At 38.2% G+C, this 19,417-nt stretch overlaps 1 protein-coding gene across 1 annotated transcript in view; it reads left to right on the top strand.

The window, feature by feature from the left end:
* Positions 1 to 19,417, top strand: part of LOC149278644 (collagen alpha-2(VI) chain-like) — a 100,467-nt gene that overhangs the window by 57,795 nt on the left and 23,255 nt on the right. Inside the window, exons 2-9 of the mRNA XM_089501914.1 lie at positions 4,949 to 5,532; positions 8,757 to 8,810; positions 8,996 to 9,040; positions 10,402 to 10,428; positions 10,516 to 10,542; positions 10,872 to 10,925; positions 15,866 to 15,901; positions 18,835 to 18,897. Of these exons, the coding sequence (XP_089358040.1) occupies positions 4,949 to 5,532; positions 8,757 to 8,810; positions 8,996 to 9,040; positions 10,402 to 10,428; positions 10,516 to 10,542; positions 10,872 to 10,925; positions 15,866 to 15,901; positions 18,835 to 18,897 (890 nt within the window). The remainder of the gene's footprint in view (positions 1 to 4,948; positions 5,533 to 8,756; positions 8,811 to 8,995; positions 9,041 to 10,401; positions 10,429 to 10,515; positions 10,543 to 10,871; positions 10,926 to 15,865; positions 15,902 to 18,834; positions 18,898 to 19,417) is intronic.

The raw sequence follows: 19,417 nt of genomic DNA, 5'->3' as shown, positions 1-19,417 counted from the left end.
AGAATTTGACTGCGCTTGTGTATAGTGTGTTTTAGTTCTTGAACGAGTGTTCCTGAGTGGATTTAATTAAGACAGTTCCATTTACGCTACCTGCAAAAAACTCTAGTTTGTGGACAACACAATATAATTAATATGTATGTACTATGGGGTTGGATGTGTGTGTCTGCCAGTGTGTACCCAGTGCCCGACTACTACTACTGCTGCTGCCTTGTCACCTTCCTTACTCTGAGGGATCAATTCACCAAAATGGTCCAATGTTTGGTGAAATTTAGTCCCACAGCATGCACTTGGATCCGGTTATTTATTGGGGCAGTGATGCTGTTGCTGGTGGTGGTCCTGCAGTGCAAAACAAAATTTCATCTGAATTAAATTTGTTTACCATGTGTAAAGTGACTTAGAAGGAATCTCCATGTGTTGCCATGTTGACCATGATTTGTTATTATAACTAGTGTAAATCCACATCATGAAAATAATGTGACATCTTGTTCAGTAATAATATCTCCTGAACTACAGAGCTAGTAAGTTGTATCATGACGTTACTAAGTAATATGCCAACCATCTAAAGCTTCCCTACCCAAGCAGGCCTCTAGTATTTCAAGGCTGTGGTAACATGCTACATTATATATCACAGCCCACAGATCGGTGGACTTGTGTCTAGTAAAATCTAATAATAAAAAGGGTTCTTCAGAGTCTTTGTAACCCGAAAAACCCAAAATGTTTTCTATGTATCATGTCCAGAAGATGAACTTGACACTGTCTATTACACATGGAGTGACATGAATAAAGTAGCGTCCAGTTTTCAGTCCCTCTCACAATTAAGACAAGAGACACTTCTTTATTTCAAAACTTTATTAATCGTCAGATATGGATTTTTATTTGTCCATGGTTCGGACTGCATATAACTGCAGCACCGCGACACTCAACCTTTATTAATGTTTTACAAAATTTCAACCATTATTAGCCAAACACATTTTGACACAGTATATAAATATTTATTGTCAAAATGAAAGCACACTTGTAAACAATTAATAACCAATTAGGTAACCTGCTGGTATGGGCGTATTCACCTGTATCCCTGCTGGAACGGCCGGCGTCCCCTAGCACGGCAGTCACACGACCATACGATTCACTGGGCGAATGCCCCTGGAGTGTCCTGCACTTACACCTCTGTGCACCACAAGTAACCATACCTATAGATGGTTAACTCCTGCACCATACCAGCGTAAAAAACCTGGGCACCTGGCAAATGCCAAAAAATAGGGGATGGGCGGGAAAATGTTCTTTAAAATAATTGCCTCTATAGTGAAAGCCCCTTTAATATATACCCCTCAGGGAGGGCAATTAACCCCTCCCATCTGGCCCTGCACATGCCACTAAACTTAACACTTTCAGTGCCAAAATTTTGCCTAGTCATCCCTTATCCCTTAACCCTCCGGGGCTGTTCTTGACACAGCTTGAACTGAAACACTTAGCAGGACAGCAAGTCAACTATGATTGGACCATTGATGTATGCCCCCTCCCCACATTTATTCAACCTTCCCTCTAAGAAGCACTACATAAGAGCTACAACGGGCTAACCTGCTGTCACGAACCGGGTGAACAGGTTTGATAGGAGCCCAGGTGCAGGGGATACGAGGGGCTCCATCTGTACCCCACGATGCATGATGGCTTGGGGTTGGGACAGGCGGAGGATATAAATCACAGACAGAATATGCAGATAAGATCTGTATTGCAGATGATGGTAAAACAATGTATACAAATGGTAAGTCTCTTGGATGGAAGCCCGCTGGCGGGGCACACAGCAGGAAGCCCTCTGGATGGGGCGCACACGGCAGGAAGCCCTCTGGATGGGGCGCACACGGCAGGAAGCCCTCTGGATGGGGCGCACACGGCAGGAAGCCCACTTGCAGGGCACTCAGCTTTGGAGTCCACTTGTGGAGCGCTGGCCGTAACTCAGGAACAGATCAGGAACAAAAACTGGCGGTCCTATAACGTTAATGTCAAGGCCCAGACTGAAGGGCTGGGCAGGTTTATAAAGGCTGGCTTGATCAGGTAATAAGGTGCAGCTGGACATGATAACAACTCTGAGTGGTTCAGAGTGACAAGGGTGGCCACTAGTGGATGCTGATGGAAATGAGCAGCACAAGGTTGTGTGTATTCCAGGCTGCGAAGGGTGGAATGTTACACCTGCAGCCATCTATGTTGTCAAACAATGTCTCTAACGACTTGACTTGGGCACCAGGGGGCTCTTCGTGTTCGTCTTCGGGAAAAAAAAAATCTTCGTATTCCGTGAATATTCGCCTGTTCCTGTCTTCTCTTTGGGCGAATATTCGTGGACATTCTTCGTGTTCGGTTTTTCTTCCTTTTTTTCCGGTTAAGGGGTTAATACGTGGTTAACGCGTACCGCAGCAGCTCTGGCGCCAGGAGTTTAAATGTCTGTATGAGCAACTCTATTGGTCGTCCGCAGGGGGCTCGTCTGCCAATAGTTGATGGCAGACGAGCCCCCTGCTGGCGACCAATAGGGTCGCTCGTACAGGCTGTTAAACTCCTGGTGCCGTAACATTTATTAACTGATAGAACAGGGAGACCAGTGGGATCTGCCGGGTAAGTTGCTGCATTAGGGTTTTAAAAGTCTGTACGAGCGACTCTGTTGGATCTGCCGGGTAAGTTGCAGCGTTGGGGTTTTAAAAGTCTGTACGAGCGACTCTGTTGGTGCTGTAACTTGTCCTGCAGATCCCACTGGTCTCCCTGTTCTATCAGTTAAAGGTCCGTACGAACGACCAATAAAGTCGCTTGTACGGACATTTGACTGATAGAACAGGGAGACCAGTGGGATCTGCTGGGTAAGTTGCAGCATTGGGGTTTTAAAAGTCTGTACGAGCGACTCTGTTGGTCGCTCGTATAGACTTTTAGGCTCCTGGTGCACTTGTTGCACCTTAAGGGGTTAAGGGGCCGTGCGAGTGAGCCTATTGGTCGCTTGCACAGCCCTTTAACCTACGGATTTCCACTCCCGTTATCTAACGCAGCATCGAAGGGGTTAACGGGAGCGGAAATCCATAGGTTCGCTGTCAGGGGTTACAAAAGCCGTGCGAGTGAGCCTATTGGTCACCTGCAGGGTCTTCCTCTGGCATCAACCAATTGGTTGATGCCAGAGGAGGTCCCTGTAGGTGACCAATAGGCTCATTCGCACTGCCCTGTAACCCGTGACGGCGAACCTGCGGATTTCCACTTCTGTGAACTGCCGCAATGCCGCGATGCCAGGGTAAGTTAGAAGGGGAAGGGACCGGGGAGAGTGGTAGACGAAGACGAAGACGATCACGAAGATCTTCGTGGTGTGTGTCTTCGTCTTCGCCTACATTTTACCACCGCTGTCTTCTCTTCGGCACGTCTTCGGAACGAACACAAAAACGCACTCTTCGTGTTCGTTTTCATGTTCGCCCGAAGACGAATGCACAAGTCTACTAACGACTAACTCAACACTTGCAATGCTTGCTACCCATACCCCCCACTATAAATCCCATACATCCCATAGAAACTGATCGAATTTTCTATACAAGCAGGAACATAGGAAAAAGTCTGTAGTAAGTGAGACCACAGGATAAGGTGAGATTGATGCCAGTATGTAGAAGTTGAAAAACAGGACTGTTTTTTACATGAATAATGTCCAAAGGTAGAACATAATGCAAACCTCTCCACTATAAACCATCTTTGCCACATAAAGCGAGATTAATAGAATGAGAATGCTGCACTATAATTAATTGTTAGCTCTAACCCCACCAGGCTTGACAGATAATTCCCACGGTAACATGCCTTTTATATGAACAGAGATTATTTTAAAATTTATTTAACCCCTTGATGACAATTGACATGATAGCCACGTCACTGAAATGCATCCCCTTAACAATTATTGACATGCCTGGCACGTCATTAGGTTGAGATTGCTTTCTTCTCCCAAACAGTGTTGCTGTAATGCGTCAATATAAAGGCATTCAGCAATACTGAAAACTGCTGAAGGGGCCACATGTAATCATTTCACAGGACTACAATCTGCACCACATACAATATGACAGCAGCCACATGTTTTAAAAGAGCATACAGCCATTCAAATCAATAGAGCCTAGCTTTCTAATCACAATCTGATACATATATAAATAAAAATAAAAAAATAAATATTAACTGTGTAGTCCCAAAAATCCTGGCATGAAAAGAGTTAGTCCATGGAAAGTGTTAAAATACCATCATTTGAAATAATCTGGGCATTTGGGGTGTCTAGTTTTCAAAAAATATAGGGTTTGATAGCTGGCTTCAAAGATGTCCTAAATGAGACATGGGGACATGATGACCAGATTTGAAAAGAATAAAATGCTACTTGTACTTATTGCTCTTATTCAAAATATAGATCAATATGAATGTTTTTAAATCTTTTTCATTTAGGCTGTGAAAAGGCACAATGTTTGGAAACATTTTACAGATCACTCTTGTAGTTTCCTGGCTGGTCCAGTGCTTTGGACAGTTAGAAACAGGATATAACCCCAACTCATCAGTGACAAGTGCTGGTAAGTTTTTATATTACAATTTGTGTCTTACAGGTTGCAGCCCTCCTGTAGGGACTGAGAAAATGTATGACGGCTAGCAGGTTTAAGCCTGGAGCAAGCCCAACAGTAGGAAAATTCAAAGGGTGCATTTGGTTATACTAACACCTCTTGCCACTCCACTGCATCTTAAATTTCCAACATGGCATCACCTTGACAGTATGTTATGTAATATGCCATATACTGCAAATGCATTACTCAAAATGTACTTGTGTATAATGAATTAATGTGTATAGACTTCACAATAATAATATCATTAAACAGCAATCATTACAAAATAGTGCACATGCATACTTTAATACTATGTTATTATAATGGTTATGATAAATTATTTGATTCCAATATTTTTATTTTAGGTAAATTCCAGTGTGTTATAAATGTGTATTTTACAATTGACACATCAGAAAGCGTAGCTTTGAATTCTGGCATGGGAAGTCTCATGGATGAACTGAAGATCTTTGTCAGTACATTTGTAACAAAGTTACAAGGAGTCAAAATAAGAGGCAGCCAAGTGAAATGGAAATATGGTGCTCTGCACTTCTCTGATCACGTTGAGTCAATCATTGGTCTAACAGAGGAAACCTCTGCGTTTATCACAGCAATCAACATGGTCAAATACATTGGTCGGGGCACATATGTTGACTGTGCTTTAAATAATATGACTGAAGCCATCCAAAGAGAGTCTGAAGGGGATATGAAATTTGCTATTGTCCTTACTGATGGCCACATTACAGGAAACCCATGTGGTGGTATCATACATGCAGCTGAGACAATGCGAACTGCCAATGTTAAAACATTTGTTGTGGCTACAAGTCGAGACACGATGGAAAGTGAACTTCTCACTATAGCCAGCTCACCGGCTGAAATTTATCGTAATAATTACTTGGCAAACCCAAGTAACCAAAGGGATAGTACTATAAGTACGATCATTAATTTAATGGTAAGTGGTAATGTTGGATTGTGGGGGGTATAAGAAGTATGAGGTGGCAAATTTATATATAAAGCATTTTAGTGTTTTATTTTGGAAGCTTTAAAGTAGAAAACAATAAATTGGCTCTAGGTAGCACATTATCCTGATGGTTTGTCATATTTTCCTGTGATTATTTTCCTCTGCTATTATTGTGTTATACAATAGAGGTTCTATTTCCATAGCAGTAATGTAACCTTTTCCATGTGTCTGGGAGCATAGTGGATTTGTGTAAACCTATCATGGTTTAGAGCATAGTTTAGATCATTGTTTTCGACCTTCATATTAAGAATCAAAAGCTTTGCTAATGCAAAACGAGAAGGGACCCCCAATGAAAGAAATAAAAACAAAGCAAAGAGAGCTGAAAATAGTTTTTAGATTTTGTTGGTTCTTTCATTCTCATTCACGGTCACTCATATGCTCACCCACTCTCTCTCACACTGTCATTCACATTCCCTCACACTCTCTCTGAATGTCTTGCTACCATTTTCAACACTTGTGTATCCCTGTCTTGCTTCTCCATCGACATGACCTCCTGGTGAGTTTCCACCCAATTGGTGGAACGGGGGAAAGGCTGTCCCGTGGCTCTGACGAGCACAAAGAGGTCAGAATAATGTAGATAGATTGGCCAACAAAAAGAGGTGCATAAAGGCTTCTTTTTCTCAGCAAATCTGTCTTCATTATTCTGGCCTACTGGTGAACTTCTGCATAATGGCAGAGCTTCCAGGCACACCCTCTTCCCCTAAAGGGGGTAATATTTGAAGACTTTTTTTAATAAATTTTCAGGTATGAGCATAAAGGTTACAGATGCCCTAACACATTTATGGATTTAACATACAATCCAGGTCTTACATAGAAACATAGAAAGTGACGGCAGATAAGAACCAGTAGGCCCATCCAGTCTGCCCAACCTCTGAGTACTTTCCTTTAGTACTTGCCCTTATCCTATATCTAGCTTGGCCTTATGCCTATCCCATGCTTGCTTAAATGACTTTACTGTATTAACATCTACCACTTCCGCTGGAAGGCTATTCCATGCGTCCACTACCCTTTCCGTAAAGTAATATTTTCTGATGTTACCATTAAACCTTTGCCCCTCTAGTTTATGGTTGTGTCCTCTTGTTGTGGTAGTATTTCTCCTTTTAAATAAACTATCTTCCTTTACCTTGTTGATTCCCTTTAAGTATTTAAATGTTTCTATCATATCCCCCCTGTCCCATCTTTTTTCCAGGCTATATAGGTTAAGATCCTTTAACCTGTCCTGGTAAGGTTTATTTTGTAATCCATAAACCATTTTAGTAGCCCTTCTCTGCACTTTCTCCAACATTTCTATATCCTTCTGGAGAAACGGTCTCCAGTACTGTACACAATACTCCAAGTGAGGTCTCACCAGTGATCTGTCCAACGGCATGAGCTCTTCCCTCTTTCTACTGCTAATACCTCTCGCTATACAACCAAGCATTCTGCTAGCATTACCTGCTGCTCGCTTTATGTAAATGTTGAGGAGGAAGTAAATCCAAGAAATGTAATACCATGTTTTTTTTCAATTTCATTTTTCTAGGTAAAAGAAGCAGAAACAGAGGTAAACAATATATAAAATGTAATCTAGATTATTACATAAAATTTGATTTTTAAATGTATGAAAAGCAGTACTTTTTAAAATAAATGATGAATATTGGTAGCATAACAGACCATGCTTTCTCACACTAGAAAAACATTAAATTGAGGCCCAGGGATAGGCGAAGTGTCTGTATAAGGACACCAGTGTCCTTGGCAAGATTTGTGAAGGTCCATAGCAGACCTCAGTAAATGTCCACCATGAGCAATGTTAGTGCCTATCCCTGATGAAGCCCAGGTTTGCTTTATACAGTATTTTGTGTAGAATTTAGTAAGCAGTATGGTTAATGTGAGACTTTTAGCATTTAACATTTTTTTTATACATTTTATACATTTGAATCTATAAGATATATATATATATATATTCATGATCATTTTATAATTTCCATTACAAATTGTGTTTCTTTAATATATATATATATATATATATATATATATATATATATATATATATATGTGGTAGGGGTAAAACATGTGCAAAGCGCCCAGTGGATATGGTTACATGTAAAACATGAGCAAAATGCCCAGTGGGTCTGAATAGATGTAAAACATGTGCAATACTACCATTGGATATGAATAGATGTAAAACATTCGCAATACGCCCAGTGGGTCTGGATAGGTACCTAGACCCAGAAAACACCCCCTTATGTAGATAGAAACAGGCCTACCTCACGGAAAGCAGAAGGAAGAGGAGTAGGAACTGAGGGGAGCACCGAGGCCGGAAGAACGCAACCGTAGCACCCTGAATGAGATACCCCCCTAAGACCCCTCCCATAAATACAGACTGATAACAGCCTTCATATACTGTGTGTGTGTGTATATATATATATATATATATATATATATATATATATATGTATATATATATATATATATATATATATATATATATATATATATATATATATACAGTCTATATGAACCATTAATCATAGTGAGTGAAAGTAAGTCTTGTAAATCATAAAATTTGTGTATTAAATTGAGGCATATTTATTTTTTATGCCTTGGATAAATACATTGTAATAATGAATAACTAACACTACTGTATATGGTATTATGAGTATTATTATTTACAGTGCGCTGGAACAATTTGTTTGGGAAAGACCGGTGCGCCAGGATTAAAAGGCATGAAAGGCAATAAGGTAACGACAATATATTGTGAGTAGAAACATAGTAATTTTCTTTAATAATAACTATATGGATAGAAGATCCAGCTCCACAAATAAGGGTTTAAAACTTCAAAATTTTAATTAGACCAGTTAAAACATGATAGACAAAAAAAGAGAAAAAAAAGAGACGTGCTCGAGTGATTGAAAGAAAATACGCCAACGCATTTCAAACCTTACGGTTCTTAATCATGGCTTCTTTAATAATGATAATAATTGCATTGACAGGATAGATATTCTTGGTTCTGTATTTTAATTTCATGTTTTTTCCTCAAAAAAATGTATTTCAGTATGCCACTAGATATAAAATGTTACTGATCCACCTAAAATATAATTGCAAGTAACATATTAGAATAAATTTTGGGTAACGTTATTCTTGATATTTATATTTATTTCTAACCATTCTGCTTTCAGGGTTTTAAAGGAAGTATTGGCCCTGCAGGTGATCAGGGAATGCCAGGACCTCAGGTAATAATCCTTAATCAGTTTTAAGCACGTGAAAATAGGAAATATTTTAAAGGATTGTTTTGGTTCCAATATGGGTAATTGATACAGCCCTAGAAATCAGTGACTATGTTTCAATTTTGCACCTACTAGCTCTTATTAATAACTTGATAAGTTCAAATTAATAATGTTTGTCCCTTTATTTTTAGGGTGATCCAGGAATAGAAGGTCAGATTGGATTCCCTGGTTCAAAGGTGGGGTAAAAATGCTTACATCACTTACCGTAATTACATTCTGTCACATCCAGCCTATTAATGAGAAAACGGAAATTTCATTTTGAGAGAAGCCTTTTGAAGTCCTTAAAGTGCAACTTTACATCCTTTTTTGTGTTTGTCCAATAAACGGTATCAACTCTCACTCTCTCGCACTGTCGCCCACACTCTCTCGCACTGTCGCCCACACTCTCTCGCACTGTCGCCCACACTCTCTCGCACTGTCGCCCACACTCTCTCGCACTGTCGCCCACTCTCTCTCGCACTGTCGCCCACTCTCTCTCGCACTGTCGCCCACTCTCTCTCGCACTGTCGCCCACTCTCTCTCGCACTGTCGCCCACTCTCTCTCGCACTGTCGCCCACACTCTCATTCTCGTTCACACTTTCTCACACTCTCTAAATGTTTCTCTACATATTCGCTTCTGCCGACCACTTCTACTTCCGCTTCTTCTTCTGCATCTTCTATCTTCTCCCTTCTCTCTTCAATCTTCAGTCCTTAATCTGGTATCTTCTTTCTTTGTCCACATCTTCCCCCAAAATGGCGGCGCTGTGGTGACGTCCTCCCTGATCCTCGAGGTCCGGGAGGAAGATGTCACCGAAAGAACCAACTGGGGGCAAGCCCTTGAAGTCACTTCCTCTCCCGATCCTCCAATCACATGAGGGCAAAATGACGGCACCTGCAGTGATGTCCTCTCCTCTGTTTGTAGGATTAGGGAGATGTCCTTGCTTTACCTGAGAACAATATGGCTGTGCTTGCAGTGAGGTCCTCTCCACTGATTGGAGGATCGAGAGAGGACATCACCTTAAGCGCATCCTGAACAAGAATGAGAGTGTTAGAGGGAAGGTGTGAGGGAGTGTAAATGAATGTGGGCCCACAAATGTTGGACAAAAACTCTGAGCTTTTTGCTTTTTTACTAAAATTCAGTAAACTATCATGATTTTGCCAATAGAGATCCTATTATGTCCTGACAGGTTGGTGCACTGATGCCTATGTGTTGCTAGTATTAAGGAGAAAAAAGCTTTCAATATGCTCAGTGCGGCTACTGCCATGTAATGTGGCGAAGCTTTAGGTGACATTAAATCTCCACCCACATATTATATCACTGCCACACTGTGTCCAGCAATGTGAGGGGAACATAGCAAGTTTTGTCTTGTGTTATGTGTTATGTTTCTGCTACAAGGAACTGAGCCAGAGATGGGTTTTGTGATCATCTAAAAATGATTATGCATATTTCAGCAATATATTTGTCAAGTGTTGGCACTGTCTAAAAATTAAGGACAGCATATTGCCAGATAAAAGCCAAATTGCTTATGCCAATATTTTATTTCTTTTTATTTTAAGGGCTACCAAGGACAGAAAGGAGAAAGAGTAAGTTTTATTTCAACCCTTATTTTGTGTATTGCTCACTCCCACCACATAATAAGCTGACATATCTATACTTTATGTATTTTCCAGGGTGATTTTGGAGTGCCAGGAGTCAAGGTATGGAAAAACTGAATCACACTTGTTTATGCTGTTATGTAATACCTGAAAACAAGAGAAATATAAATGTAAATAAAGAAAATAATAGTTGACTACTGAAATGTGTGCATGGTTGATACAGTAGAACATTTATGTAGGCAAATGTTTTATTATTACTATTATATTTATATACTCATATAATCTTTTTATTGTTTTAAAGGGGGAACCCGGATCTCCTGGATACAACGGGATTGCAGGAGAGAAGGTACCAAAAGCAAATTAATGTTTTGTTCTTGACACATTGTGCAATACTGAAGTATATGCTAATGATCCTCACATTTTTCTTTTAGGGTAAACCAGGTCGAATTGGGTCAACAGGTTGTAAAGGAAGAGTAGGAATTCAGGTGAGTTTCTGCTGCTGAACTATGAACTCCCTTGGGTTCATCTGTGAAAGGTGAAAAGAATAAGGTTGTAGAAGGTACAGGAAAAAACTGGTGAGTGAGATGAACATAAAGTGGCAGATGGGTCAAGAAAGGTAAAAAGGACACTGGAATGCATATAGATATGATAGAAACAAAGGTGGAAAAGGAAGAGGCAGATGAAAGATGGTCATCAGGTAAAAATGGTATTGCAGCAATGGTAAATATAAATATATAAAAATATAAATAAGTGGGTACATGGGAAGTGAAAAGAAATTGGGCAAAAGTGTACAAGAAGAAGTGTTGGGGAGGATAGGTCATATAGGTGACCTAGACAGGTGTTTTGGGTTCCAATCTACTGGGGACACTAACATCCAGGTTCTTACCAATGTGCTTGCAGGAGAGGTGCAAGTAATACATATTGCCTAGGATACTACTAACCCTAAGGCCCAGCAATGATGTGTAGCTAGGCCTTGGGAGGCAGTTCCAGGGGGTACCAGACCCTCTCACTCAAAACTGCGTGCAGTTCACCCTAGTGGGCGATCAAGCTGCTGGTGAACCTCTCCTCCTTAGCCCAGTTGGGGAAGTCAGAGATTGACACAGCCTCTGCGGTGACCTTACTCCGTGCCCAACATGCAGTGCAATGTGATATGATGGCATGTAGCGGCATATAACACCTTAGCATGGTAGACGGGTACATTGTAAATGGTATGAAGCCAATATAGAACCCACTCTGACTAAGAATAAATATGCATGTTAAGAAGATTAAAATGTAATCTTATGATGAATGGGGAGGGTTTGGGCAGTTAGGAAAAGTAAAGGGAAGCTTGTGTAATGTCCTTAATATTTAAAACATTCTGTGATGACATACACATGTATGCCAAACTCCTCCAGCACAAAACTCATGCCATGTCACACTGTCTAAAAGAGAGATAAATACACAGTGTTCTTTATTGTTTTCCTTTTTTTGTGTTTTGTTTACTTGATATTGAACCTATACAGCCCATTTCTGTGTGTTTAGTTTGAATAGTGGTTTTAGTAAAATTGTAAAGCTCTTTGGATCTTTTTAGGAGGACAACAGATGTATGTTTAATAATGTCCTTGTATTACGAGTTATAAAATAGTCAGCAGATCAAACTTCTAGTCCATTTTGTTTTCCTCAGTGTTTATACGATAAAGTAAACACATTTTTCTGCATAGTTATTTTAGGTCTTTGCATCAGAAATGCATGATCCAGCAGATTCATTAGCTGATTAAAAAAGCTTAGTTTTCTTAGGGAGGGGGTAAAGAGTGGCATGAAATTATATACCGTTTATACTCTCGGTATCTTGGTTGCTCAATATGGGCCTTCACATGCACACAAACCTCGGAATTCTCTGGGTTTGGCCTGGTCAGTTTCTTCACTGTAATCCCTTTTTCATAGAAACCAGAATGTAGGGAAGAAAATTAAGAAAAAATAATATGCTTCAGAGTCCCATCTGAAGACATTTTCACACAAGATGGTAACATGTTGTACATGTGTTTCACATAATAAATCCCACTTGTTATGTTATTGCAGATATCATATACACCAGATTACATTATAAATATATATTATATATCTATTATACATGTATATGCTAGTGCTAAGGAAAAAGAAGAAGGTTTTAAACACAACCCTACCTATATGCAAGAGTAACAAAGTAGTCTACATAAAAAGGTTAAGTTGGGGCTAATAAATCCCAAAAATTATTTCATTATAATGTCATGCCTCGAATACCCATACTACTTGTACTGTGATAATCTAAAATCCCACTTCCAAATCCACACATCTAAGTGGGTGACAGGGTTGAGGTTTGAGATCAAATGAATCATTTTATTTTCATATAAGGGAGAAGAAGGATCACGTGGTAATGTTGGACTAAAAGGACTGCCAGGTGATCCAGGAGACAAGGTAAATCTAACTCAGAACCTGCAGAAGACATTACATTTTCCATGGCTTATGTAATAGATTCTATGCACAATCTTGGCTTACAAATAAATAAGTAGGAGGGTTTGAAATTCAGGGATGAAGTATGTTTGATGGCTTATGGTCTAACAAAAAATATATAGTTGATTTAGTACGTGATTAAAGCTTCAACTGTGTGCAAAATTCTTAAGCGGAATACCGTATAGCATTTTTCATTTTAATATCTTTATAGGGAATTTATCAGCAGCATTTCATTTTTCAAAAGATATTTTGTTCTGTTTTTGTTAAGATAAAATATATCACAGTAAAATATGATGTGTCAAATTTATGCAAGAGCACCCCATTTATTTTTATTCTCTTAAAAAGTGCTATCTACTCTGTTATTGAGAAAGCACTAAATCTAGTCATAATTTTAGAATATTCACCCGCCACTACTGATAATTACTCATACTACGCATCTGGCTTGCTTTATTTGCAATAGTTGACTTTTGCAGCAAATTCTAATTTAATTGCTCCTTATACACTTATAAAAAAAAAGGCCATAAATCTTTGAACATACACTTGGTTAGATTTATGTACTATCATAAACCTGAGTCTATAATACTACAAAATGGCTTGTAGATTATTGTATTTTTTTTTAAATTTTTATTGTGATTCTCTATAACCTTTGTTCAGAAATAATTTTGTTTGGAACTAAGATGCATCTAGCCTCATGCATTTTTTTATACTAAATGTTTACAAAAATTCACAGATTCATTGAAAGTAAAAGATCATGGCTGTGCAATATTTTATTTATTGATTTATTTATAGGGTTTTCCTGGAAGGCAAGGGCTTTCTGGCGCACCGGGAATAAAGGGAGATGAAGGTGACAAGGTAATATTAAGGGCTTTTGTAACTGGAGTGAACAGTTCAGTAAATAATTCCACTTTCAATTCTTGATTAAGATGCAACCAAGCCCTGGGCAGGAAACTTGATTCCAACCATCAATTCTTTACATATGTACTTCCTATAGTCCATATGAGGGCTAACATTTTTTAGAGTGAGAGGTTTAGGTTTCCCTATAGTTTATCCTCCTAGGCCCATGGTGTTAAGTAAAATATTATTTTATTGATAATATTGTGAACATTAATAATAACATTATGATTACGAAACTCCTCATATCCTATAGCCCCTGACTGCAAATATGCAATTTAGCATCTCTGGTAATTCATTGTAATACTTCCGTTTATAACAATTGTGAACAAAGTGCCTATCTTCTTGAAAATTACTACTTTTTCTCATAGCAATGAAATCATTATGTTTATACCATGTGCCATTACTGGTTTCCTGATTGTACCACAGTATAGATGACTTGTCTCCAGAAGACTACCCAGCAATAAAACACATTTACATGTAATTTGTATGAACTTGCTAAAGAATGACAAAATACTGTATATTAAAAAATATTTCTGTGGATTAGAAAAAGAATCGCTCCACATAATGTTTGTCTTTCCACACAATTATTTTGCTCTCTTTTCGTGATCTGAACCTTTTCACTCATTGAACCTATTCTATAACCTTCAGGTCTACCTGATGCTATTATACTTTTTCCTTATAGTCCTTCCTTTCATTCACCAGTCTCCGACCCATACACATATTAGCCAAACCCTCTATCCCTTGCCCATGGTTTCTCTAACTGTGAGTAAAAGTAAGTAGCACCTCACATCTTGATGTTATAGTACACCCAATTGCGAAGCAAATAGTTACAAAAATCTGTAGATATATTATTGTATTATTTTGATGGCCCATTAGTGGAATGAGTGCAGTTCCACAAAAAAACACAAATATATGGCTCTAGATATAAATATACATACTTCTTGGATGTGTTTCCAGTGATTTTACCACAATGAGGTCACTTGATTATGCCTTCGGGTATATTGTGGAATGACATAAATGTTTTGGTAAATACGGGGTCTGGTGTGTTGTGTGGGGCCTGTCTTACACGCATGACAATTTACATTATTAGTCTTAGTCATTGCCAGTTCTATTTACCTTAGAATATCTTACTCTATCACAAATATCTTAGGAGTGGCATAGTTAATGCATTTGGAAGGCACATCTATAAATCAATTGATAACATCTTGAACTGGTCTGTCATCTAGAATTTTCAAAATGTATTTTATGTTTTTTTTATGTTGGTCTGCACTTTTGAGTCTAAACTCTTCACTATGTACTGTACTGTGTCTGTAGTATTCATTAGTATTTATTATTATAAAAAATGTCTTCTTTGTATGAACTTTAGGGGCCTCCAGGATACAGGGGTAATATCGGGCTTCCAGGAATAAAAGGCTTGAAGGTGAATATGAAGAATGTACATTTAACAGAAAAATGTTCTAAATGTGCTAGACCAATGTTAATTTATGACAAACGGTGAAAGCTCCATGGACCTCATTATACTGGCAACATGTGAACTGTGCTGAAGTAGTGAGAGCCATTGAAATGCATAAATGTTACAGCTGAAAGTATCCATGTTTTCTATTCATGTGATAATTCTTCTAGTTAAGCTTTTATCTCCTTTTTGTTTATGTAAGCTGCGCTTAATGGCAATGATGGTATTGTATTGTAGAACAGGTAGTAAACATCTCAATTGGCTTGATTATTGAAATAGTATTGCAACTAACAGGAGACATAACCTACATGATTCTTCATATGTGCTTTCGTTTGCTCAACATTTTTTTATCCTACTCGGATAGGTGTCTTCCGTTCTGATGCTTTTGTGGCTGTATGGGCCACTCTAGAAAAAATAAGCTGTACTAAACAAGTTGGAACAACTGATCTGACCAATAATTACTTAACAAGCTAACATAATATTCACTTCATTTCAATATAGTTGTGTTTTCTAGATACAACAGAACAATACATTTTAAATAGAATTACCATAATTTATTTTGTTACACATTGTAATTTGATGTATACTAAAACTATTTTCTGTCTTTAGGGGAAAACAGGCCCTCCAGGTGTTCTTGGTGATCAAGTACGTTTTCATTTTGCTTTGTTATTTTTGTTATGACATTTAATTTAAACCAATATAGCAACTAAGATAGGGTAGCTATGATGAACCCTTTTTGGGAAAGGGGCAAACAGCCAAGCAGATCTTTGGTTAAGGTGGTTCACTGATGCAAGTGGGGGGCAAAGGCTGGCCCGCGTGGCCTAATCCAACAGGCTATTGTGGCTCAAATTGCTGAAATGTTAATGCTGGTTCTGATAGGCAGGTGTCAGAACAAACAGTGCATCGCAGTTTGGTCCGTATGGGGCTGTGTAACTGCAGACCACTACTTTTGTTAAGGTGAAATATATGAATAAATATGTGGGTTTATACAGTATATATATACACCGGTAGATATATATATATATATATATATATATATACAACCAAATATACATGTAGTGCACAGTTAATACAGAGTTCCAGTCCCAGTAACATGGACCAAACCTTGTTAGACAAGAGATATGCTGAAAAATATGGCAACATGAGACGTGTTTATCATTCTAAAACATTTCACATTGCATTCCACTGACAAGATGTATGCAGACAAATATTTATACACTATATGCAATATATTTGCATATTTTAACTGTTACCGTCATAACGAAGGAGATGGCACAATTACGTTTATATATATATGTCCTGATGAAAGTCTAATAAATAGACTGAAACGTTGATTAGAAAACTGCAGTTTCTTGAGTGATTATTTAAAGAAGTCCCTGGAGTGCCGGTAACTATTTTTGGATGTTTTATGATTTACTGTTGCAGCTACTTGGCACCGGGCTAAAAAGGTGGTGATTGGTGTGCAATTGTTAATTTTTGGACATTATATATATATATATCAATATATTGCAAATACAGTTATAGGGGAACTATTATTTTGGACTGTACATGTTTTGAATTACTGCAGATTAAATTTGTAATTTTTCACAGTCATTTCTCGCACTCCCCTTTTACACGCCTCTTATAAAAATGTTGCCATAATGTACAGTAGATCTCTAAAACTGAGCTTTAAACCTCCATAACAAACCAGATAATTGTATTTATTTTTCTACTGACGAGGCTGCATAACTTAACTTTCCTGTGGAAAATAGCCCTACTCATCTTTATTATCAGCTGTTGTGTGCAGTCAAGTTCTCATAATAAATATTACCTTTGGGAATAAGCACATTATTTTCTCAGGATACTGAAACAAACTATTTCCACATGCAGCTGGGGTTGAAATGATTCCAACACAGCAAAAGAATATTGTTTGTAAGAATTGAGAATACAGAAATCAAGGAGGTGATACATTTATTGAAGACTTTGACACAACTTATCAAACAGTACCATGTTTTAAAAGGGGTTCCTATCAACAATGCACATTCACCCTTCATCAGGGCCAGACTGCAATGGCCAGCAGCCCCCCAAGCACTTGCCAGTCCAGGCCTGCCCTTCAAGCATATTTGCTCACATAAATTAATGCATATGAATATACCTTTAGGAAATACAGTAGTTCTTCTTAGACCCCTTGAAAATCTTGCACAAGTTAGCATTGGAGTTGGTCATAGACAAGTACTTGGTGTGTGCAGAATCTCAGCTGGAGAATGTATCTCCTAAGAAGGGTAGGAGCTTGGTGCAGAGAAACGTGCATAATGCTTCACAGAGGAGTCTGAGGAATCCCTTTTATGCATTTTCATATAAAAGAAACACAATTAAAAAAGTAATACTCGGCATTAAAGCAATCAAATGTAAACTATAACTAAGGGCAGAACACTAGTCAAGAATACAAGAAACTTTGTGCACTACAGCTGGCATATACACCAATCCATCCAATAGAAAAAATATGTAACTTTCTAAATATATTCTAGATTCTACATATCTCCCATCAACTAGCCAAAGAGAGACACTTTTGTTTGAAGGGGTATGGTTAGAGGTGTGGCTACCAGCAATACTCCACTGAAGCCTTTTTATGTGACTTTATTCAACCAAGTACACCATTTAAACATAATTATTTTATTTATACAATTTAATTTATAAATGATTTTCAAATACAGTATATGTACATTGTGTGTTGAGCCTTTTAGAGCTGAAAAACACTGCGATGCACTTATACTCGTCAAACATTCTGAGCTTCTATGAAGCAGGGACATCAGAGGCAGAATTTGTGGGGCTCTTTTGCAAAGGGGCAAGTGGGACTCATGCTTGAGGTCTCTGGAGAGAGACCCGGAGGGCAGTAAGCCGGAGCTTTACAGGACCCTCCTAAGTGTGCCTTGCTTGCCCATGCTTAAAGGCAGACTTGAGGGTAAGAGATGAGAACAGAGTGATTTGGATCATGAAGAGGAACTAGCTCTCTTAAAGAAAGGACACGTGGAAGGTATAAGGTAGACACATGGAGCTACACCTTCTAGTGATTAAACTAAAGGGCTCCTCTACTGTAATAAATCCTGTTAATTCTAAAAGCAACGCTATGTAAGGGCTAATAACAAAGGCTTTTGGTCATAATTATGTCGTAACCCAGGGCTCTTTTTGTTCTTAGACTGTGGCTGTCTTATTATGCAGATGGCCAAAAAGATTTGTATGGCCCATACAATAGACGGCTATTATTAACACCATTGGTCAAATGGTTACAGTTGTTCAATTACCAGTAATATGACAATCAATCTGATTGCTAACTTCTTATCACGTGTATTGTACATATTCATATTGAAATAAGGAAATAACATTGGATAGTTTATTTTGTTTGCATTACAAATATTTTGCCTATGTATCAAATTATGTTGCATATTTGGCTCTGATTGATTTCTAAAACAGAAAATATCCACACTCGTGTTTCATTTTATATATTCTATCAAATTCCTTGTCTCTAACATAGTTTGCCTGTATTATAATTAAATGCTTGCTTTATCATAGCACATTTTATTGTAACTGTTACATTTCAGGGTATTCATGGAGATAACGGTCTTCCTGGTCCACGTGGCCGTATTGGAATTAAGGGACAACAGGTGACTATCCTTTATGTGAATTTTTGCATGTACAAAGCATGCTGCTCGTACATTTAGTAAGGTTTCAAGATCTGAAATTCTATGTATGTACAGTGTATCTTTGCTATTTTAATGGCTATATTTATATGTTACCATTTCATTAAAAAGGGAGAATTAGGAACAGAAGGCGAAAGAGGACCACCTGGTGAAATAGGCAATAAAGGCAGAGCAGTAAGTATATACTCAGCTGCATAACCACAAGAAGATACACTTCTTCTGACAAAACCAAACCTCTACATAAACATAAGCTATTTATACGTATTTAACCAGTTGCCAAACTAGGACTAAACAACTAAAATATGCCTTGTTTTTAGAAAGGATAAATATAAAAATGTGCATATAGGATAAACTTACAACTTTCACAGATATACAAGTGCTTTCCAACTGTAAGCACAATGTACAAATATTTTAAATTCTGAAACTATAGGAGATTTACATGTGTCCTTTTTTAAAGAAGAGTTTGGGCTTTCACTTCTCTGTA

Source organism: Sceloporus occidentalis, unplaced genomic scaffold (assembly GCF_023333645.1).
Source record: "Sceloporus occidentalis isolate IW3139 unplaced genomic scaffold, rSceOcc1.0.p SCAF_187, whole genome shotgun sequence".
Taxonomy (NCBI): domain Eukaryota; kingdom Metazoa; phylum Chordata; class Lepidosauria; order Squamata; family Phrynosomatidae; genus Sceloporus; species Sceloporus occidentalis.
This window is presented reverse-complemented; position numbering and strand designations above follow the sequence as displayed.